General features: G+C 39.6%; 1 protein-coding gene across 3 annotated transcripts in view; it reads right to left on the bottom strand.

Annotated features, from left to right (window-relative positions):
* Positions 1–7,503: 7,503 nt before the first annotated feature.
* HSD11B1 (hydroxysteroid 11-beta dehydrogenase 1) overlaps positions 7,504–24,405 on the bottom strand; it is a 51,242-nt gene continuing 34,340 nt past the window's right edge. For all 3 annotated transcript variants that reach the window (XM_021713339.1, XM_021713338.1, XM_008059992.2), the window contains 2 exons: positions 9,602–9,745; positions 7,504–8,153 (listed from right to left, as the gene is read on the bottom strand). In XM_021713339.1, the coding sequence (XP_021569014.1) occupies positions 7,936–8,153; positions 9,602–9,745 (362 nt within the window). In that variant the 3' untranslated portion in view covers positions 7,504–7,935. The remainder of the gene's footprint in view (positions 8,154–9,601; positions 9,746–24,405) is intronic.

The raw sequence follows: 24,405 nt of genomic DNA, 5'->3' as shown, positions 1-24,405 counted from the left end.
GTGAGGTGTAGCTATCTTTTACAAGGAGAATCAGTCAGTCATGTCCTTTGTTCATTGTGAATTTGTTTTTCTCCTCAGTGAGACCAGAGTCTAGGTGTCATAGGCCCATACTGAGAGCAGATCTTGTCCCGACTTGCCCATTCTTGCTCTTGACATCAGTCTCGCAGAGAATACACCCATAGATGATTTTGTGAAAAGTATAGCAGAAGTCTTCATTCCGGTTGGCATAGTTAATGGGATTGACAACTACATTGGCATATGACAGGTGAATGGCCATATTTATTGCCCATTTGGGTTTATTTTTAGCCTGAACTGGCTGAAAAAGAGTGACACAGGTGATGGCATGTACTGGTAGCACAGAGCAAACGTTCCAGATCACTGCCAATGACTTGGCTATGTATATCTCCTGCTGGAGGATGATCCTTGAGTGGTCCATCAACTCCATACACTGAAGCTGCCTGCAGGCTGTCATGAAGATCTTGATGGGTAACAACAGCATTATGAGCAGTGGGGGAAGGGGACACCCAAGTAAATGGAAATATACCATGTAGCTCATGGAGATCATGTTCTCAAAGGGACACTTCACAAGGCAACAGCTTTCATTCCTGGTTCCATCCCAGGGCTCCGTGCACTTGGTGGCACTGTCTTTATTGCTCATGGAATTAATCTGGTGAAAGGCAAAGACCTGAGTACAGCAATGACTTCTCTTGCTTGGGCCCTAGTGACCAAACTTTTATGTGTTAGTGGGAGGCAGATAGTCATGTACCTGTTAGTGGGAGGCAGATAGTCATGTGTTAGTGGGAGGCAGATAGTCATGTACCATGGTCAGGAGGCTGAAGATAGAGCTCTGTGTGAGCAAGATCATGAAGCAGGTGAAGAAGAGGCAACTGTAGAAGTTAGTGCAGAACCCAGGTTTATAGTGATGGCAAAGGGAAAGGCGAACAATTCCACAGCCATGGCAGCAACACCAGGAAGTAGTTGGTGGACATCCGCAGTGTGCTTGACAAACCCACTACAGAGCGCACCAGAAAGTCATCTACCACAACAGCACAGTCATGGCCAATTTTAGAGCCAATACGGTGTGCTCTGTGCCTCCAGCATCCTGACTGAGCTGGCTCCAGGTCCTGCCTACTGGGACTGTGCTGCTGGGTCCAGAACACCTACACAATACCTCTACCACCTGAATTTTCTATTTTTAGCTTATCCTTTTAAGATTTTTATTTCTGCATATGTTTTATATTAGAAAACATTATATGCATACAATATATACATAGTAACTATATATTTATTAAAAGTATATATGCTTATCATTTTTTTTCCATTCTGGGGATCGTTTGAATTCCTTAAGCTTAGCTTTTTTTTTGAATCAGGGTCTCATTCTGTCATTCAGACTGAGTTCAGTGGCATAATCACGGCTCACTGCAGTCTTGAATTCCTGGGCTCAGGTGATCCTCCCGCCTCAGCCTCCCAAGTACTGGAACTATGGGCCCACACCATCTTGCCTTACTAATTTTTTTGATTTTTTTGTAGAGATGAGGTCTCACTATGTTGCCTAGACTAGGCTCAAGCACATGGGCTCAAGCAGTCCTCCAACCTTGGCCTCTTAGAATGTTGGGATTGCAGGCACAAGCCACCTCATCTGGCCTGATCATTTTTAAATAATGAAATATGTGATCAAAAGTTTTGGAGATGTCTGCTCTGGAGAATCTTTGGCCTAGTCCTTTGAAATTTGCCATGATCTGTCCTCTGGAGTAGGCTGACCCAAGGAGAAAGTTCTGGTCAGTATAGAAAGTGGTAGCACAGAAATTCTGGAGAGAGGCTTGGTGGTAAGGGGGGATTTAACTGTCCCTGAGAAGGAACTCTCTGGGAACAGCAGCTGAGATGTCTGTCCCCTGTGCCAATGTGAGTATCTCCTCATTGCTCCCTCCTACAGATATTCATTTTCATTTTCATTTCACATTCATTTCATTTCATGCTTTGCTGAGGAGAGGGAAGAAGTTTCTTAAAGGGAAATTTGTAGATGCGGGAAGTCTAGGAGTTCTTCCAGCATGGGTAGAGCCGAGACTAATTAGGACCCTGCAAATTGTCAGTGGGAATGGATGCTGTCAACATGATTAGGAGTCTGCCATCTAAGCACCTGTGCTCTTCAGCTCTGACTGTATGTCCTTGCTTCTGTGGTTATGTATACTTATGATAAACACTACTGGTTGCCTCACAGACTCCAATTTTGTTTGGACTGGCAATGTGCTCTGTTGAAAGTTCTATTTCTCAACCTCTCCTGAAGGAAAGTGTGGACACATGATGTATCTCTGCCATGAGATGTGAGATGAAATCTTCAGATGGGGCTTCCCAGTTCTTTTTTGGGGGGATGGATTCAGCTGGTGTGCATCCTTTGCCCTTTACCTTCCTCTTTTTCTTGCTGGAAACACAGAAAGATGCTGAGAGCAGAGCAGCTATCTTGTGACCACACAGCAACAAGGAGGAGGACGGATAGTTGAGTGGCAAGAAAGAAGAAACCTAGGTCCCTGAAGGCCTTGATCTGCCCCACTCAGACTTTTTGTTATGAGAAGAAAATAAATCTCTACTTGATCCAGTCACTGTCAGACAGCTGTATTTTCTGTTACTTTCAGGGGAAAGCAGTGTTAACAAACATGAAAGTCATGACTGCAGGGCTCTCTGACACTTTGGTTGAGGCTGTTGACTTTATGTAAGGTGCTGATACCTTTAGAATTGAAAAGTGAATATCCGGTGTTATGTCTTCAGCAGCTTGAGTTTCCATTCCTTCTTGGGTAATGGTAGAAAGAAGGTATCATGTCACTCTGCTAGTCAGATTGGCCATGCTTGCTGACAAAAAAAATTTGTTAATTGAATTCATGTTATTAGAGTTTGACTTTAGGAATGTGGAAAGTGAAAGTCAGGGTGATTTGCTGGAGCTGGTTACAAGGCTTGAGAGAGCAGATGGTGCCTATTTTTTTCTAATCCACATGCAGTGTTACCTGTTTTACCTTGAAAATTGACCATGGTAAGAATATTTGCATCATGAATATAGATGAATGCTACAAATCAGCAAATCAAGGTTTTTCCTTTTCTGGAGAGCTAGTTGTTAAACATTTATCACCACTTACCTGGAAAAGAAGGTTTTTAGTTTAATATTTACTAATAGATACTTGTTCATAGTTTTATTTACTTTTCTCTTCCTTTCTTTTTTTTTTGAATTGGGTCTTACTCTGTTGCCCAGGCTGGAGTGCAATGGCATGATCACAGCTCACCACAGCCTTGACTTCCTGGGCTCAGGTCATCCTCCCAAGTAGCTGGGGCTACAGGCATGTGCCACCATGCCTGACTTATTTTTTCATTTTTTGTAGTGCAGAGGACTCGGTATTTTTCCTAGGCAGGTCTTGAACTCCCGGACTCAAGCAATCCTTCTACCTCAGCCTCCCAACGTGTTGGGATTATAGGCATGAACCACCATGTCTGACCATGGTTCATAGTTTTTATATCTTCTCTTGCTCTCTCATGCCATTGAATAAGTACCAAGTGAGCAGAATCAGGGAAAGGCTGTTTTATAGTACTGAACACAGGCTGAAATTTTACTATGTCTTTGGGCCTAAGGAGAACTCTTAAACATTCAGACTGAAAGCAAAAACTAATTTTAACTTTGACTCTTGCTATAAATTTGTAATCTCATCATACTCCTGTCTTGACACTTATCTCTCTTTCTTCTTATCAGCCCTCCTGTCCCCATCCTGTTGACAATCTGCAGGACCTTCGCTCCTGCAAACCTGTCTTACTCTGTTTGTGTCACCTTTAGAAATCCTTGACTCTAGGTCTGGCCCAACAGTTTATAGTTTGCATCTAGATACCTCATGGTCTTCTCTGGATCACCTCTATGTGCCAAGTGCTTCTCTAGGTGCCGAATTTATATTGAACTTAACAGACAAAGCTCCTGCCCTCATGAAGCTAAAATTCTAGCAGGGAGACTGGCAGATATTTTCTAAAGATGGCTACACCAATGTGTAGTCCATCAATCCCCCATGCTCTTCTTATGATGTGACATTGACATTCTACCATCAAGGAGTGAGTCTGTATTGCCTTTCCTTGAAATGAGGTGGGTCCTCAGAATTACTTTAACCAAAAATGTATGGTCAGTTCTAAAAGGCAATATAACTTTTTTCCTCTTCGGAAACTTGTGTTTGGACCTCTGAGGCCCTCTAAGAAGTCCAGCAACCCTGAAGCTGCCATTCTAAGAGACCATGGGGAGAGACCATACAGAGATAGAGAGAGATGCCCATGGGGTCCTACCTGTTACAGGCACTCCAAGAGTCCTACCTGTTTCAGGTCCCAGCTGTTGAGATCCTTCTGGCACAAGCATAGTTGAGCTTTCAGATGATTCTATCTCCTAGCCTTTGAGCCACTCCAACCTCAGTGAGTGGAACAGAAATTAACTATCTCTACTGAGCCCTGCTCAGACTACAGATTTGTGAGTGAAGCAAATGTTGTCTTGTTTTAAGCTACAAAATTTTGAAATGGTTTGTTATGTAGCCATAGTAACTGGCACAGGGACAGACAATAAACAAAATAAATGAGCAACACTATAGATAATGATAAGTGCTAAGGAGAAAAAAAAACCAAGAAGAGAAAAATAACATTTCAGGGTGGATTTGAAATTTTATTTAGGAAGCTAAGGAAGGCTTCACTGAAAAGGCAACTTCTGAGTAAAGATCTAAAGGAAGTAAGGCAGCTGTCCATGTGGGCCGTTCCAGGCCTAGAGAAGAGGAAGCACGTCTGGTGTGCTCCAGGAATAGTAGGAGTCTAATGTAGCTAGAGAGAGAGCAGGAGAAGAATAGGAGATGAGGTCTGAGAGCTAATGAGGACCCATGTCATGTAGGATATGGAAGTCTCTGTAAGAACTTTGGCTTTTACTCTGAGTGAACGGGGATCATTATGGGTTTTGTTGGAGGCATGACATGATTGTTTTAATCAGATTACATTTGTGCATCAGGATTCCTAGAAGTGAAATTCTGAGTTAAAAGATTTGTGCCCCTTGACCTGTCTTTGTTGGTAGCCCAAGATTATGTTATTACTCCCTGTATCAGTTTTCTAGGGCTTCCATAACAAGTTGCCACAAATGCGGTAGCTTAAACAGTAGCAATTGGGCCGGGCACGGTGGCTCAAGCCTGTAATCCCAGCACTTTGGGAGGCTGGGGCAAGAGGATTGCCTGAGCCCAGGAGTTCAAGACTAGCCTGGGCAACCTGGTGAGACTTCGTCTCTACAATAAATCAAAAAATTAGCTGGTGATGGTGGTGCACATCTGTAGTTCCAGTTACTTGGAAGGCTGAGGTGGAAGGACTGCCTGACCCCAGCAGGTAGATGTTGTGGTGACCGTGAGCATACCACTGCACTCCAGCCTGGGCCAGAGAGTGAGACTCCCAATCAAAAAAAAAAAAAATGATCACAAGTCTGTTCCTCAGAAGAAAGTCTTTCCTAATTTTGTCAGGTCTTAGAAAAGTGCTTTATGCTAGTTAGCCTCCTCATTTCATACACATATATATCTCCGCATTCCTTATGTATAGATATAACTTATTAACATAAATGGAATTATATTATACATTTTTGTAAGCAATTTGCTTTATGCCTTGGACCACTGAAACAACCTGTTGATAAGATAAAGTTGGAGTCTTAATAGAGTCTTGATGGAGCTGTAGTAGCCTCTCAGAGTAGGGAGGGCAAAGTCAGGGTATTTATGAGGTATTGGAATCTAGTTTAAGGTGGGGCTTCAGTGTGGTGACTTGATTAGAATTGGGTAAGGATCACGATGCCATAGTTTGAGATTGCTGAGCACAGTGAAGCCCGGACTTGGAAGTGAGGGTTTCGAAGAGCCTTAAAGAGTAACAGTCATTTGATGCTATCTATTGAAAAGTTGAGCACTTTAAAATGGGTTTGCAATATTTATCTGCTCAGACAAGAGTTTCTCAGAATAGTTTCTCGGAATATTCATACTGATAGAGAGAATGGAATTTTAATGTCATGGTTAGTGAAGATAATAAACTATGTGGGTGTGGATGGTTTCAGTTCTCAGACCTACTTTTTGAGATCTTCTCCTATGGGTTCTGAGGAAAGCCTCATTTAGAAAGAGGTTTAACCTCTCCCCAAATGAATTCTAACTCAGTTTTAGTATTGCCTCCATTCTTCAGTAAAGGATTTACTGCCCTTCATCTCCTCACTGGGAAGGGGGAACTTCATTTCTACCGGAGACTGAGCGGTGTTCATTTCATTGATCAGAAACTAAGACATCTATTAGACCATATTTTACTAGTGTGAGTGCATGCCAGGTCAGAAAACAGACTTTATGTTTTTGACCTCTTTTCTCCCACACAGATGCAGTCATGTCTCTCCTGCTCCCTTGTACTGATTATAGCCAGGGAAAGACGTTTTTCTAAGAAAAGTCCAGCCATATTCACACTCTCAGATCTAGCCCCTTGTCTGTGTGGCTGGCAGGCTCAATAGACTTCAGTCTCTTTTACTGCCCAGCCATTTAGATTCAGTGGCAGGAAAAAGAAATTTCCCCTGCATTTCCAGGCTCACATGTAATGTCCAAGCATCACTTACCATGGAAGCCCCACATCTGGGAGTGTGGCGTGCCTGCTGGAGATCCTCCTTCCACAGCCCCAGAACTCTTTTCCGTATGTTCTGTGTATGAGGAAGTTGACCTGTGGTCTATGCCAATCTGCTCGCTTGACTCTGTTCAACTAGTGTGAAGCACTGGCTAGAAATCAGAGGAAGGGAAGAGAGTGAGGCTGGAGTCTCCTGCCATGTGGCATTCTCCAGACAGGTCTTTCTATCTCTGGGTTTTTGTAACAGGTCTCTCTTCTTGTCCCTGTGGGCCTCAGGGTAGAAATAACTGCAACTAGTCCTGAGATACTGCACTGTCTGTTGTGATTTTCCTCTGCCTTGCCCACACTTTGTAAATAGTCCTCTTTTTATTCAGTTCTACCAAAATTACTCAAGTTGAGGGTGCCATCGCTTACCTGATGGGCTCTGACCAACATAGGGCTTTGCTGAATTGTTAATCCAGCTGATGTTTTGTTTCCCATTTGATCATAGTCAATTGATGCCTAGTAAGTGTTTGCCAAATATTTGTTGAGTGAGCAAGTGTTTAAATGAGTGAGTGGTAGGATTTGAACTCCAACTCCTCCTCTCCAAACTTCCAATATACTGTTCAGTATTCATATGTGAAGTACAGATGCTTGATATACTCTGATATACTCTGAGAGCAATAAATGGTCATAGGTTCTGTGGTTCTAGTTTCCAGGGATCTCCATGTCCCTGAGTTGACCCTAGCGACTCATGCCCAGGTGTCTTCCTTCCCAGAGGAGCAAGGTACAGTAATATAAAGAATATCTGAAATATGCAGAAATGATAAAGACATGATGTCCCCCATCAAATGAAGAGTAGGTTGATTTCTTCAACTCAGGAACAGTCAATAGGTTAGGACCACCAAATAAGAAAGAAGTATTGAAAAATTTCATTTGTGTAGTTTATGGTTTTAAAGAAACCTTTTACTAAAGTTATAGCTACCAGTTATGAATTTACAAAGTGTATGTGATCTTTATTATAATTACTATTGTATTAAGCATCACATATTATTATATGTCAGAGATAAATTTGATATAACTACCTTGTAATTATACCTATGGTTACTATCAGTTTTATAACTGCAGGCTTCAGTGGTTCATGACATTCATTATAATTACATTTCCACTGTGCAAGTGTTAGAGGAACTTCTTCCAATTGTCAAGTGTGACCCATGACCTGCTTCTCTCTGGGGGCATTCTAGTTATCCCTCTGGAAAGAGGCTTTCATGGAGAGAGCTCAGATAAATATCAGACAGAACAGTCCCAAATCCCTCAGTGTGCTCAGCCCTACAGGGGTTCCTAGTAGCTTATCAATTTGTCCACAGTGTATCTTCTTGGGAAGATAAATTCCAGAATCTTCCTCCCTGGATTTTCTAGCAGGAGAGAGGTCCACAGTGAGCTGTCATAATATACTTCCTCTTGGCGCAGAACTCCCCCTTTGATGATCTCCAGTGCACATTCCTCCTTTGGAGCTGCATGAGAATCGAGTATCCCAGAAACTGCCTTTATAGCTGTGTCTGTAGAATAAGGAAAAATCAGAGTTATCCAACACTAATAGAAGCTACATGATGGAAATCTGTAGACACCATAGCTTAGCTGTCAGGGGTTGTTTGTCAGTGTTTGCAAGCCTTACAGACTCTAAGGAATACATAGAGGGAATGGGTATGTTTAGAATCTATTGGGCAAAGAGAGACTTTAGTGTTTAATAGGGACGCTGCCTTCCTGGATGGAGATTTGTGGGGTCAGTTAGAGGTGCTTAACTGGGACATCCGACTCATGCTTCTTGAATCATGCTTCTCTCTTGGGTGTTTTGGTTGGGGTGGGGAAGTAAAATGGGGGAGCAGAATGAGAACAGAACTCTCAGGATGACCCAGCAGCTAGTGGGAAGTGCCAGTGGGCAAAAACTGAGTGCTGTATGACTTACTGTCTTTGTGAAAGGAAGAGACAGTGAGAACCCAGGCTTTTGCTCCCTTGTCAACACTAACCATTTTCACTTCTCTTCCAAGTTTTCATGTCTTTCTTACACATCTCTCTCTCTCTCTCTCTCCAACCCTTTCTTGCTTCTCTCCGTGCCTCTCTTTTCTCCCTTGTTGTGTAACTACTACTCATTACTCTATAAAGAAAACCTTTTTATAATACCTGAAGCACGTTTTAGATAAACTTGTATTTGGACTTACAGAAAGTTGTAAAAATTGTACAAGGTGCCCCCTTATATTCTGCACCCTGGTTCCCCTAATATAACATCACACATAAATGTTATGCAATGATCCAGAACAGGTATAATAATAGAATTGGTATAATATTATTAATAAACTATATACCTTATTTTTTCAATGTCCTTTTTTTCTTCCTGGATTTTGTTAAGGCCTCTACTTAGTGGTAATTTCTTATTTTTCTTCTACTCTGTGACATTCTTCAGTCTTTTCTTATCTTTCATGGCCTTGAAACTTTTGAAGAGTACTGATCAATTGCTTTGTAAAATGTCACTTGATTTGGATTTTTCAATTGTTCTCTTATGATTGGAGTGGGATTATACATTTTTGGCACAATACTAAAAAATAATGTTGTGTTCTTCTTGGTGTGTCTCAGCAAAGACTTCATGAGATGAATATTTAGTACCAATATGTCATATTACTGGGGATGTAATGAAGAAAAACAAACTTGTATTTGATAAGTCTCATATAAAAAACTAAAGGCCATTGAGTGTCCATAAGGACATAAGGTGCTCATAAAAGGGTTATTAGGTGATGAATTCAGTGATGCCTCACAAACTTGGTGGTCAATATGGAAAGGAGGGCCAGAGGCTCCACTAGTGACAGAAATGATTATTAAATGAGAGGGTTATCTATTGCTTTTTGTCACTAGTTCTTAGGGCATTATGCATGAGTCAGGGAGTTCAGCACCCTTATTTATTCACAATGGTACATCCATCTGCAGGACATTTATTCCAATGTCTTGACCTTACCTGTGTTTATGAGACCCAGAACACAGAGAGTGATTGATACATTGACCTTGGCTAGTGAGTATTCCTTCCTGATGGAGGAGAAGAACCCATCCAGAGCAAACTTGCTTGCAGAATAGGGAGCGAGCAATGGGTGAGCTATTTTTCCTAAACGATAAAGAAATGGGTTAACAAGGTAGCCCATTTCCTCTTCTGACAAAGTCAATCTTTATCTATAGCAGTTTTTGTAATCCCTGTGGGGTTCTTTCACCCTCTTGAGTTTTAGTTTCTTTCTATTCCATGCAGGAAATTTCCTGCTGTACTGAATTCTGAAAATAAAAACATTAAGGTATGGAAGGTATAGGGTGGGGGTGGGCTGCAGGACAGCCTTCACTGAAAAGGAATTGGTTAGGTTTTTAGTAAGGGTGGTAAATAAGCTGGACAACAAAAGAGCTATATAATTCCACAGCTGCTAATTCTTCTACCTCTAACTCAAGAGTGGGGATCCAATAGTTTGACAAGAATGCTCTGTTAACTCAGTGACCTGTCATTGATAAGGATATGTTTTACTGTCTTCAAAAAGGGGATAAAAACACTCTTTGCTTTTTTACCCCAAACTACTTTTTAAAAAAAGCATATATGAATATATGCCTAACAGGATAACTTATTTTTTGTATACTCCTTCTGAGCGTTGTTATAACAACTACTTTAAAAATCTTGTCTGCTAATTCTAGAATCGATATTTTGTCAAAAGTCTATAGTTGTTATCTGGGAAAGGATGGTCTTTTAGGTTTCACTCTGCCATTCCTGGAGTTGGAACTTCTATATGTTTTTAAATGTAATGTAGTAGTGTGCCAAATCAACAAGAAAGAATAGTTTTTTCAATAACGATGCTAAGAAAGTTGGTTAACTAACTGGAAAAAATTAATTCCTTGTTTTATATTATATAGTGAAAAATACTCTACATGAAAATTATGGTAGATAGTGTTGTCTATCCAATATCATTTTCCTTTCTTAAATAATAATAGAATCTTATTTTGTTCCAGTGTACTCATATTAAAACACTCATCTCCCCCAAATTTTCCTGCTCTAATTGGCCATGTAATATAAATCTGACCAATGAGAAATCTAACAGATGAGATTTCTAGGAAACATAATAATTTCCAGAAAAAATAGGTGGATTTAGGTGGTATGCAGCTTTTTGTCCTTCCCCTTTTCTCCAACTTCAGATGTGATGGCTAGAAATGTGGCAGTCATGTTGTGAGTCATTTCAGATTTTGTCCTTCCCCTTTTCTCCAAACTTCAGATGTGATGGCTAGAAATGTGGCAGTCATTTTGTGAGCTTTAGGAAAAACTAAATGTTAATCATAGAGAAACAGAAATGTGGAATGAACTTGGATTCTTGAAGGCATCATAAGTCCACCAAACCATCCATGGAATTACCATTTGAGAAAAGGGACCTTTATCTGTTCAGCTGCTGTAAGTGAGGTTTTTTGTTACATATGTAGCAGAATGTAATTTCTGACTGACAAAAAAATAATTCCACGAGTAAAAGAAGATAATTAATATAAGTGAATATTTATTAGAGCCTTGGTTATAGAAGACCATTCGAACAGAAAAGTAAAAGAAAATACAGGCAAAGAATATTTGATTTTTAGGGCAAATTTTCTATATATCAAAACAATAACTATAATACCATCACTATAAAGATAGAGGGGAAATGGAAAACTAGAAAATCATTTGCAACATAGTAGATAGACAAAAACTTACTATTTTCAATCCTCAATAAGTAAAGAGCTCTTACAAATAAAAACAAAAAAAATATCTTTAGGGAACCAATCCAACTCTATCCTCAATCATGAATTTTGAGTTGGGATGACTCCACAGCCAAGGTCCAGAAATCACTGGACCTTGGACACCACAGAGTGTCCAATCAGAGTATCTGATACCACCAGGTTTACTGGCTGGTTCAATGACTGAAGTAAGGCCACAAGCCACACTGGTGGTTGCCTAACCATCATTTAGTTATTTTTTCTTACTCTCCAACAGAGTCCCAATTGAGTCCATGTTTCTACCTGTTGCAGAGACTACTAGTATTTTTTCAATATATCTTCTGCTCTTTTCCCTTAGTAGTGAAACCCCTGATTTGTAGCTGGGTTCATAGTTATCTAGAATAAAGTTCACATTTCACAGCTTCTCTCAGCCAGATGTTGCCAAATGACCAAATTCTTTCCAATGGTATGTAAGCAGAAGTGTGTCATGTAACTTCTGGGACATGTCTTTTTTTGTATTTTTTACTGATATATCATAGTTTTTATATATCTTGGGGAGGAACATGTGATATTTTGATACATGTATAAAATGGGTAATAATCAAGCCAGGGTAACTGGAGATGTCGATTACTTCAAATTGTTTTTTTCTTTTGGGGAATATTAGAATTCTTCTCTTCTAGCTATTTTGAAATATACAGTAAATTATTGTTAACTATGATTTTTCTACTGTACTACAGAATATTAGAACTTATTCCTTCTATCTATATTTTTGTACCCATGAACCAACTCAACACTCCCTCCTTCCACTGCTTCATGGCTCCTGGTAACCACTACTTTCTACCTCCATGAGATCCACTTTTTTAGCTCCCATATATGAGAATATGTGATATTCTGTGAATATCTGTGAATAGTCTGTGCCTGGCTTATTTGTCTCTACATAATGACCCCCCAGTTCCATTTATGGTGCTGAAAATGACAGAATTTCATTATTTTTGTGACTGACTAATATTCCAGTGTGTATAATTATACATCTTTTTTGTTCATTTATCTATTGATGAACATTTAGCCTGATTCCATTCCATTCTATTTGGCTATTATGAATAGTGCTGTGACAAACATAAAAGTGCAGATATCTCTTTGACATAATGTTTTCCTTTATTTTAGATATATAGCCAGCACTGGGATTGCTGGGTCATATAATACTATTGCATATTTAGTTTTTGGAGGATCCTCTGTACTGTTACTCCATAATTGCTGTACTACTTTACATTCCCACCAACAGTGTGCAAGCGTTCTTCTTCTTTTTTTCAATCCTCACTAACACTTACCTTTCATCTTTTTTATAATAGCCATTCTAACTGGGTAAGATTATATCTGATAATTAGTGATGTTGAACATTTTTTTCATATATCTTGGCCATTTGTATGTCTTCTTTTAAAAAATGCCTATTCAAGGTCTTTTGCCCACTTTAAAATCAGATTGCATGTGTGTGTGTGTGTGTGTGTGTGTGTGTGTGTGTGTGTGTGTGTGTGTTTGCTATTGAGTTGAGTTTCTTATATATTCTGGTTACTAATCCCTTGTTAAATGGCTAATCTGCAATATTTTTTTTCATTCTATAGGTTGCTTCTTCACTTTGTTAATGTTTCCTTTTTTAGTTTGATATAATCCCATTTGTCTGTTCTTGTTGTGTGTGTTTTTGAGATCTTACCCCCCAAAAAATCTTTGCTCAGATCAATGTCCTATAGCATTTCTACAATGTTTTCTTCCAGTAATTTTATAATTTTGGGTCTTATCTTTAAGTCTTTAATACATTTTGAGTTGATTTTTGTAAGTGGTGAAAAATGGGGATCAAGTTTCATTCTTCTGCATGTGGATATCCAGTTTTCTCAGGGCCATTTATTAAAGAGATTGTCCTTTTCCCAGTGTATGTTCTTGGTGTCTTTGGTGAAAATCAGTTGGCTATAACTATGTGGGTGTATTTCTGGATCCTTTATTCAATTTCATTGGTGATGTGTCTATTTTAATGGCAGCACTATGATGTTTTGGTTACTATAGCTTTGTTATATAATTTGAAATCAGATAGTGTGATACCTCCAGCTTTGTTCTTTTTGCTAAGAATTGCTTTAGCTATTTGGGTTTTTTTTTTTTTTTTTGGTTCCATGCAAATTTTAGGATTGTGTTTTCTATGAAGAATAAAGAATGTCATTGGTAATTTGATAGGGATTGAGTTTAAATCTATATATTGCTTGGGGTGGTATGATCAATTTGACAATATTAATTCTTTCAGTTCATAAGCATAGGCTATTTTTCTATTTTTTGTGTTTTATATTTTTCTTTGTAGAGATCTTTAACTTATTTGGTTAAATTTATTTCTGGGTGTTATTTTTTTGGTAGCTATTGTAAATGGGATTGGTTTCTTGATTTCTTTTTCAGACATTACTGTTAGCATATAGAAATGCTACTGATTTTTGCATGTCTTTGTCTGGTTTTCATATCAGGGTTGAGACACATTGTTAAAGGAAAACGTCAGTTTCTCCCTTCCCACTTCTTTTTCCTTCCTGGTGCCTGAAGGTGGATATGATGGTTGTGACTCCAGAGCTATCTTGGACCACGAGGCAGAAGTCACAGATTAAGGATGGCTGAGCACTGAGATAGAAGGAGGGAACCTGGGTGACCATGGAACTGTCATTCTAGCCTATACTGTCTACTTTCAGACTTAATTTATTTTCTAACTTGTTGAATTCATTGTTATTTTAGGTTTTCTGCATCTGGGAGCTCAACTTAGTCCTGGTTGATTGTCTGCTTCACTTCTATGTAGTCTATGTGCCAAAGGAAAGCTGACTTCATCTTTTACTCTAGGGGTGAGTTTGTGTAATTTATTTAATCTCATCCTTTTCACTCACGATTCAGAAATGTCCACGTGGCCCATTCTGGACCAATGAGACTTGAGGAGAATTTTGTTGGAGTATCTCAGAAAGTTCTTTGTTCTTCTAGCAGGGTTTCTGATAGTAACAATTCTCTTTTTCTTCTTGTGTGCATGGATATGAGGGCTGGAATTGCTGCAGCTATCTCACTGTCAGCCTGAGGATGAAGCCACACAGGGAAGAGAGCAGAGCCAAGAGAATCACGGGGACACTGAGCTTGAGCCAAGTCAACTGTGAAGCTCGCCCTACATCTGGACTTTCAGTTATGTCAATAATTTTCCTTATTGTTTACCACAAAAATATATCCAAATTACTTATAAGAATAGCATAGTAGTTAAAAGAATGAGTTCTAGAGTCAAATGACCTGGGTATGAATCCCAAGTATGCCATCTGTTAGCTAAAATATGTAGATAATAATACAACCAAGCTGGAATAAACCATGTAATATCCTTAGCACAAATTAAGCACATAGAAAGCATTTAGAAATTGTTATTATTGTTAGCAGTATTAGTATTCAAATTGGTGAGAAAAGTATGTGCTATTAAAAAAATCATATTGGGACAAATAACTAGTTACTTGAAGAAAAGAAAAATGCTGTCTTAATAAATAAATTCAAATTCGATCAGGCAGTATATATGAAATGCAAAATAATAAAATAAGCTAGGGGTGAATTTCTAATCTCAGAGTAAGACCTGCTTTTTAAAACATGAATTTGAAGACGTACATTACAAAAGAAGGGATAAATAGGTATGAATATATATAATTTGAAAAGCTACAGTGTACTAGAAATACTTGTTATGGCCATCCTGCACCCACACCCTCAAAGAGACATTGTCTCTCTAACCACAGACGGCTGACCCAGTGATAGCTAATGTGCACACTGGCTTGAACACACATCACAGTCTCTCTTTCAAGAAACTGAAATAAGTGACCTAAACATTCTGATCGCTGCTGTTGGATTTTGAACTAACAGGTCATGCAAGTTTAGGACTGGGATCACCATTTCCAGCCTTGGAAGGGGATAAACAAGCAGACACAAGTTTCTTGCAGAAAAAAGCAGGCATATGGAGCAGCCGAAATAACCACAAAATTTGGAACTAAATAAAAGCTAACATTTATTTAACTCTTATCTGCCAGTTTAAAGTCTAAATAACTGCCCAAAGTTGCAAGGATAAGAGGAAGAAAACCAGGATTCAAATGTGACTCTATCGGCCCATACCTTCAGCACAAGGCGGTCTTTCTTCTACAGAAGCTACTGTTCTTTATATGAGTGTTTTCTAGGAACCATGTGTCAAAGCCAGCTTTTCCTATGCTGGTAAGGATTCTCTCTGCTTTGACAATCAAAGGAAATAGAAAATATTTATGAATAGCAGTATTATTTTTACTTCTAAATTTATAAATGAAGGTAAGCAGAAATAGGAAAGACTAGGCACTCCAAGTCCCTTTGTATTCATTTCCTAAGGCTGCAGTAACAAATTACCACAAACTTTGGAGTTTAAGACAATGGAAATGTGTTCCCTCCCAGTTCTGAAAACCGAAAGTTCAAAACCAAAGTATCGGCATAGCCATGTTTTCTGCAGTTTCTTGAGAATTCTTCCTAGCCTCTTTCAGCTTCTCACGTCTGCTGGCAGTCCTTCATGTTCTTTGGCTTGTAGACACAAGCATCTCTTCAATCTCTGGCTCCATCTTCAAGTCACTTCCTCCTCTGTGTGTTCTCCTCTTCTGTCTGTGTCTTTTACGCTTCTTATAAAGTCTTTTGACATTGGATTTAAAGGCCCCCTTAGATTTTATCTTAAGATCTTAACTTGGTTACATCTTCAAAGACCTTATATTTGTCCATATAAGGTCACATTCACAGGTTCCAGGTGGACATATCTTTTGATAGGGCACAACCATTCAGCCCACTGCACACTTCTAGATGATGATACTGATGGTGGCATTTAGTGTATTTGTTCAGGTGGCAACAGAAGTGCAGAAGCAAGAGACCATGCAAAGCCATAGTTTGAGTTTCTGTAGCAATTATTTTTGTACCACTCATAGAGCTCAGTGCATCACATTTCCTATCTTTGCCTGAGCTTATGCTCAAGGTACAAAGAAGAATCCTAAATGGGTTTTCAGGAGAAAGGAGAGAAAGTAAGCGAAAAGAGAAAGGAAAAGCAGAAGGTGAGAGCTAGGGAAAGAACCAGGCATGGCAGAATACTATCTGAGAAATTCATGACATAGATGCATAGTTTAAAAAATGTTTTTAAATAGTGGAAACTGCCAGGGGAAGTGGGGGACACACCTCATCAACAAGGGTATATGCATAATGAACATTTTTATACCTATCCTTGAATTATACCCCACATCTTTAAAATAAAAAAAATTTAAAAAAAGAAACTGGAATGGGGTACAAAAAGAAAGAAAAAAAGAAAAAATGCTGAATTATTAGAAAAGGGTCAAGATTGGACAAAGACTATTGAAAATTATTAGTCTTTTTTTTTTTTGAGTTGGCGTCTCACTCTGTCGTCCAGACTGGAGCGCAGTGGCTGCTCCCAGCCACTGCAGCCTCGACCCCCTGGGCTCTGGCGATCCTTCCGGCTCAGCCTTCCGAGTAGTCAGAATTACAGGTACACGCTACCATGCCTGGCTGATTTTTTGATTTATTGTAGAGACGAGGTCTCACCAAGTTGACCAGGCGGGTCTTGAACCCGCGGGCTCAGGAAATTCACTCACCTCAGCCTCCCAAAGCACAGGATTACAGGCTGAGCCACCGAACCCGGCTAAAATTATTAGTCTTTATTATAAAGACTATGCATGCTGTTGCTGACATTCATTATAACCACATTTCATCTCTAAGTTTGTGACCTGCCATTGATATATTAACATAAACCTTTAAGCCAGTAGTTCTTGAATTCAGTGTACATATGGATCATGTGCTAACCTGCATATTTGAGCCCCCCTGCCTCTACCACTAATTCTTCTAGTCTGTGTTCTATATCAGATGACTGTGCTGAGGGGTTCAGTAGGAAACAATGTTTATGGTAGCTTTTCAGAGTGAGTGTGGGGGCAAGAAAGGTATGGAGCCATAAGCTTGTTGAACTTCATCTAGGAACTCCTGGGATAAATGAGGAGAGAAGGTCTTTGCAAGAGGCTGAAATGATAGCTGGGGGAGCAGCCACTGAATTATGAGTTATTAAGTCTCTTTAAAGTTCAAGCTGTTATGACATGGAAAAACATGTGTTCCAAATCTAAACTGGATATTCAGGTGAAGAAGGACATTGGAATATCAGAAAACTCCACATGGAAGAGGTAAGTTCTGAATTGTGCTTTGATGAAAGGAAGTTTGTGAAGGGGGAGGGGGTAGGGGAATGTCTTGTACAAAGACAAGAGGCAGTGAAAAGCTAGTAGGACAATGAAAAGTTAGTAGGACAAGAAAAATAATGTTAAAGTTTAGTATCTTTTCTCCTCTGGATAAGTACAGACTTAAAAGCATTTGTCAAAAACTCTTAGAGCCAGTTGTGTTATGGAATTCAAAATTATTTTTGGATTTTAGATGGTGGTATAGGGCACATAATGTATATTATATCACAATTCCAGTAGGGACTAGGGAGGCATTTTTATAAGAAATCTTGTTATTATATCTGCACTAAAACATTTGAAAGTTCACACTGAGATAAAGGAAGTCTTTAAGTAGCTCACTTTAGTTATGTTAAGTTCATCTTGTAGAACTATTTATGAAAAGAAAATTTTTAGTTTTTGAAGTTTTATTTTTTTTCTCCATTTTTTCTCCCATAGCTTTTTGGATTTTGGAATTGCACAGAAAGATTGTGAATCAGTCTAGGCTCACTGAAGGAAAGCTGGACTTACCAAAAAAACAGAAAAAAAAAAAAAGAAGAGAAAACAGAAAAATCTCCCAGGTCTTACCATTCCCAAACAACCTTGGTTCACTGAAGTGAAGTCTGTTTCCAAAAAACTGAATACTGCATGTTCTCACTGATAAGCGGGCCCTGATCACTGGACACATGAGCACAAAGGTGGGAACAACAGATGCTGGACACTGCTAAAGGCGGGAGAGAGGGAGAAAGGATAAGGGCCACACAACCACACACTGGGTCCCAGGTTCACTGCCATAGGGATAGAGAGCTCGCTGGAAGCCCAAACCTCACCTGCATGCAATTTACTTATGTAGCAAATTCTCACATGTACCCCACAACTCTAAAATAAAATAAAATAGTCTGTTTCCTGTTCACAGGTACTGTAGTTTTCCCACATAATGCTAATTAGTTTGTGTGAGGAAACCTCTGCATTTGTCCCATGTGAAATATATTTAGAAGTTTCACAAAGATAAAAAAGGCAAAGTCCTTCTAAAACTCTAGGTTTTTATTTTTATAAAAAGATTCTGTGGTTAAAAGATTTTTTTAAAAGGACAAAAAGAATAATAACAAAAAAGACACGAAAAAAAAAGGACCAGGTCAAAGTGGAATAAACAACATGGGACAGGATGCTAAAATCTAACTTTTCCTGCTTTAGTCTTAGCTGAGGTTCGAAGGCTGAGAACACCACAGTAGTTGGCAAATGCCTCCATATTGTGAAGGAAGGGTCCAGACTATCTGTGCATTTACATGGAATGTAATAACAAACAAAACAAAACAAAAAAGTAACACCTAGGGGCTGAAGTTGAGAAGACTAGAGAGCATGGAGTTAGGGAGAAGAAATTAGCAGTGTCTTATTGATCATCTGAGAGGAAGGGGCTCCTTCCAGTCAGTCCAAGAATAACTTCAAAGCGACCTCTCAGAGAGATTGTGTCCAGGTGTTTGGGAAGTACTGAGGTAGACTGGGGTCTGACCGAATCGGTAGACTGGGGTCTGACCAAATCTGAGAGTCTGTGGCTATGGGTAAGGCCATTGCATAGAAAATGCAAATACACAAGGGAACTCTCGCTTGTAGGTGAACCTGAAATCCAGTTCACACTCTGCTCACCACCTTATGGGCCTTGTCTAAGGGTTCAGTCCTTCTTCCCTGGAGCCATTTTAAATTCTGCCCAAAAGGATAGCCTGAAATGATAGTGTGCTCCCCTGTGTTCCTAGGGCCCCAAGAAAAATTACATAAGCAACTGCTGCCCACATCACAGGAGGAACTATTCATATTTCAGAAGGGGCTTCCAAAGAATCCACAAAAGCATCCAAGGAGAGAGTCAGATTTGATTATCTACCACATGATCAGAGAGGATGAGCATTGAATGTTTGCTGGGGCCAGAGGAGAACAAGGCTGGATGTTAGTCAAGGAAGACCTTCTTTCCTACTCCTAACTTATCTTCTTCCCTGAATTCTCTCCTTTTCTTTAATCCAAGAGAAGCTAGAAGGAATCCAGTAAGTGAGGAGGAGGTGGAGAGGGGAAGAATGGGAGAACACATTTCCTACCAACAACAGGTTCCGGCTTGATGAGGGAAGAAGCTTTAGTGATGGCTTCCTTCTCCTACATAAGCCAAACCTTAACCTTGGGCAAAAGCACTCAGACTTCTGATCCCCTCGCTTTCATGATTGCTTCATGTATATTAGGCATCTTAATGCTTCTGAAGTGAGCTCTTCTTGAGCCTGGAGACAGCCACAGGATTTTTTATAACTTGGAGTGACCAGAAAAGTGTTTCCATCTGCCCTAGCTCACATCCAGACTCAGGGAAGAACTGCCCATTGAACAGGTTTGAATGGGGAGTGGGAGAAAAACGTCAAGTTGTTTTCCATTTGCACCCTCTGAGATCTACTTGTTCAACTAAGAAACATGCTGGAGTAGGAGCATAATTAAGTAAAATTAATAAGTACGTAAATGTATTTTCTAATATACATGAAGCAATCATGAAAGCGAGGGGATCAGAAGTCTGAGTGCTTTTGCCCAAGGTTAAGGTTTGGCTTATGTAGGAGAAGGAAGCCATCACAGCAGGATAGATAGATGGCAGCTAGATTTCTCTTCTGGGAAGTTTTAGAACACAGAGAAGCAAAATATTTTTCTGAAGCCAAATATGGGACATGGAGTCTGACAAGGGTGAGTGCAGACATGGTGATAAATGGGACAGAATGTTTGCAATTAGTTCTGTCCCAGAAATGCTGGGACTTAGCCACTGTTGAAACAGCAAGAGCCAGAGAGCTAGCAGAGAAATTATGCATTGGGGCTTGTTAACTGAACAGAAGAGGTCAAAAGGAGGCCTCCGTGCTTTTGTTCATCTCCTCTCCACCAACTGCCTTGATGAGAATTTGAAATGATTACCATTTCAAAGGCAGATTTTAGACTGCTTTAATTGAGAGCTCAGAAGAAAGTGTACAGGATTGAAAAGCTTCATTCCTGCCTGCCTTCACATATTTAGAGCAACCCCAGGCAAATGAGCCACAGGCAAGCCCCAATGTGAAGTTCACCATGTCTAAATAACTCCAAGGCTAAAACTCATCCTGGATCCTGGTCCTTTTTTCTCCCTAGCTCTTTGTAAAAAATCTTTCCTCAGCTGGAACACTCATGGTCTAAATACTTTGTTTGGGTTGAGCAGGTTTCTAAAGATAAATCCACCTATTTTCTCTAGACCCTGGAAGACCTAAGGCGTCATCATAAGTGTCGAGACAATCTGCAATGCAGCCATAATAGAAGCAATGGAAATGGATGGGAATTGCCCAGGGAGAGTGTGTTGAGTGAAAAGACAAGAGGGTTTAGGATGGAAGAATCCTAAGGAAACCAACAATTAAGGTTGAGGAACAATGACAAAGAACCCAAGAAAAGCTAGAAGGAGTCCAGTGAGTGAGAAGGAGGTGGGGAAGGAGAAGAACCAGAGAACATGTTTCCTACCAACAGCAGGTTCCCTTGATGAGGGAAGAAGCTTTAGTGAAGTTACACATGACTAGACATCTTAATTCTTCTGAAGTGAGGCTGTTCTTGAGTCTGGAGACAGCCATAGGATTTTTTATAAGCTGGAGTGACCAGAAAAATGTTTCCATCTGCCTTAGCTTACATCCAGACTCAGGGAAGAACTGTCCATTGAACAGGTGAGCATTAATCTTTTAAGATTAACAACGGACAGTTAGAGCAGCCAGGGGAATGTTTTGGCTAATGACAAGGGAGGAGTGTATGATATTGAAACAGTACAAAATGGCGCAGAGATAAACAAGATAAAACTTGTTACTAAATTTCACTTTGGCAAGAATATTTCCATGCAGATATGGGGCCTGTTGACAGAATGTGAAATGTGGTTCCTCCTATTGTCTCAGAGTACCAGCATATCTGGTGCTGAATAAAAGAATAAAAGGCAAGAATAAAAGAACAGATTTGAAGAACCCTGTAGTTGAAGAGTGGGCCCAGACTAGTTCTGCCAGCATTGCCTAATCATCCACATCGAGCCTAAAGAGTTGTCAGTGTCCTGTATGTTTATCCACCAAGGCTCAGGGACTGCCGTTACAACCCCCTCACTTAAGCCATATGAGAGGCATCTCAAAAGCATTATTTGAAGAACTTTACAAGGGTGCCTTGGAGTTCAAGGACTGGTATTTGACTCACACCTAAAGTCTAAAGGAAAGAGGTAAGTCTCAAAGTGCACTTGCCTGGAAACAGAACCAAATGCATTGTGGCGATCACCCATGTCATCTAATGGCAGGCTTCTCAGAGGCCCAATGTGGATCCCGTGGAAGGGGGCTGACCCGGGGTCACCTGCCTAGGAATGGTGGAGTAGATTGAAGTCCTGGAGCTGAGGGGGAAGCTGAACTGAAAGTAGTGAGCTAGAGAAGACACGGCTCACACACAGGGAACTGCTGGGGAGGAGGGGATGGTGGTGGTGGTAGTGTCTCTTGCAGGAGATCTCCAAAGAATCCACAAAAAAAGTCCCACAAAATCCACTCTCCTGCCTCTTCCAAGTCACTAGACTTCTAAGATACAGATGTTTCTCTTTCGAAATAATTTTAAACTTATAGAAAAATTGCAAGAATAGCACATACAACTTATCTTTTCCCCCGGAGTCATTTTAGATAATAGCTGTAATTGAGATCATTGCTGACCTAATAATGCCCCATCACTTCCAAATACCTTAAGTTTTTTAGACACCCACCTATATAACTATAAGGCAACCAACAAAATGAGCAAAGTGATTCATTAGTTCCCTAGGGCTGCCATAACAAATTACCACAAACGGGGTGGCTTAAGACAACAGAAATGTATTTTCTCACAGTTCTGGAGTCAAGAAGTCTGAAATCAAAGTGTTGACTGGGCTGTGCACCCTCTTAAGGCTCTAGGGGAAAATTACTCCTTGCCTCTTCCAGATTCTGGTGGTTGCTGGCATTCCTTGTGGCTGTGTCACCTCAATCTCTGTGTTCTACCTTTACATGGCTTTCTCTTCTCTCCCTCTGTGTCTTCTCCTCCTTTGACTCTTATAAAGATATTTAACATTGGATTTAAAACCCACATGAATAATTCGGAATGATCTCATCATAAAATCCTTAACTTAATTACGTCTGCAAGGACCCTTTTCCCAAATAAGGTCACATTCACAGGCTCAGGCAGTTAGGATGTGGTTATATCTTTTTCAGGACCACCATTCAACCCACTACAGTAACACTGATGTACCCCTGTTGTCTAATCCATAGACCCTGTTCAAATCTTGACACTTGTCCTGATAATATTCTTTATAACAATAAGATCCAATTGAGGATCACATCTTGCATTTAGTTGTCATGACCCTTCACTCTCTTTTGGTCTAAAACAATCCCTGGTTTTCCCTTGATTTTTCATGAACTTGACACCATTGAAGAGTACAGCCAGTTATTCTGTAAAAGCTGTTACGCTGGAGCTTGCTCACTCTAGATTATGAGGGTTGATCATTAAATGTCCACGAATTTTGCAAGCAAATTGACGTCATGTGGATGTGATCATCATGAAAATATTTACACCATGGAAAGTTTACAAGTCAGGTTTTTAAATTTTCTCCTTCTGGAGAGCTAGTTGTTAAACACTTAACAGTTACTGTTGATGAATACCTCTTACTTTGGATTTGTCTAATGTTTCCCCATGATTTGATTCAGGCTATCCATTTTTGGAAGGCTCACAGAAGTAATTTTTGTTTGTCACATGGCATTCCACTAGGTGGTACAGGATTTCAATTTTTTTCCATTCCTGATCAAGGATTTTAATTAACCTTGATCATTTGATTCAGGTGGTATCTGTCAGATTGATAGATACCATTGCAGTCAATGAGTATTTTTATAGGTGGTACTTAAAGAAAAGTCTTAACCATTTTTAAGTGCACAGTTCAGTGGCATTAAGTACATTCATGCTGTGCAACTATCACCCCCCCCATCTCCAAAACTCTTTTTATGTTGCAAAACAACATAACTCCTTTTGCAAAACAAACTCCTTATTCTCTCAGCTCATAGTCCCTGGCAACCATCATTTTACTTTCTATGAATATGACTATTTTAAGTACTTCATATAAGTGGAATCACAGTCTTTGTCTTTTTGTGACTGACTTATTTCCCTTCGCATGATGTCTGGTCTCAAGTTTCATCCAGGTTGTGGCATGTGTCAGAATTTTTCTACTTTTAAAGATTGAAAAATATTCCATTTTATATATGTACTTCATTTTACTTATCCATTAGTCTGCTGATAGATTCTTGGGTTACTTCCATGTTTTAGCTATTGTGAATAATGCTCCTGTGAATGTGGTTATACAAATCTCTTTGAGACCCTTTTTCAATATTTTTTGAGTATATATCCAGAAATAGAGTTGCTGGATCATATGGTAATTCTATTTCTAATTTTTTGGACAACTGCCATACTGTTTTCACAGTTTCTGCACTATTTTACATTCTCATCAATAGTGCACAGGGTTCTGATGTCTCCACATTCTTGCCAACACTTGTTACTTCTGTTTTTTTTTTTTCCAGAGAGGATTCTAGTACCCACTCTAATGGGTGTGGGGTTTTAATCTCATTTTAGTTTTGATCTACATTTTTCTGATTGTTAGTGATGTTAAGCATCTTTTCGTGTGCTTATTGGCCACTGGTGTGTTCTCTGGTAAGATGTCTATTCAAGTCCTTTGTCCATTAATTAAAAAAATACTGATACATAAAATTTGTACATATTTATGGGGTATTTGTTACATGTGATATTTTGTCACATGCAGAAA

Source organism: Carlito syrichta, unplaced genomic scaffold (assembly GCF_000164805.1).
Source record: "Carlito syrichta isolate Samal-C Ts95f unplaced genomic scaffold, Tarsius_syrichta-2.0.1 Scaffold304470, whole genome shotgun sequence".
Classification (NCBI taxonomy): domain Eukaryota; kingdom Metazoa; phylum Chordata; class Mammalia; order Primates; family Tarsiidae; genus Carlito; species Carlito syrichta.
The sequence above is the reverse complement of the archived record's forward strand: the minus strand, read 5'-3'. Positions and strand labels throughout refer to the sequence as shown.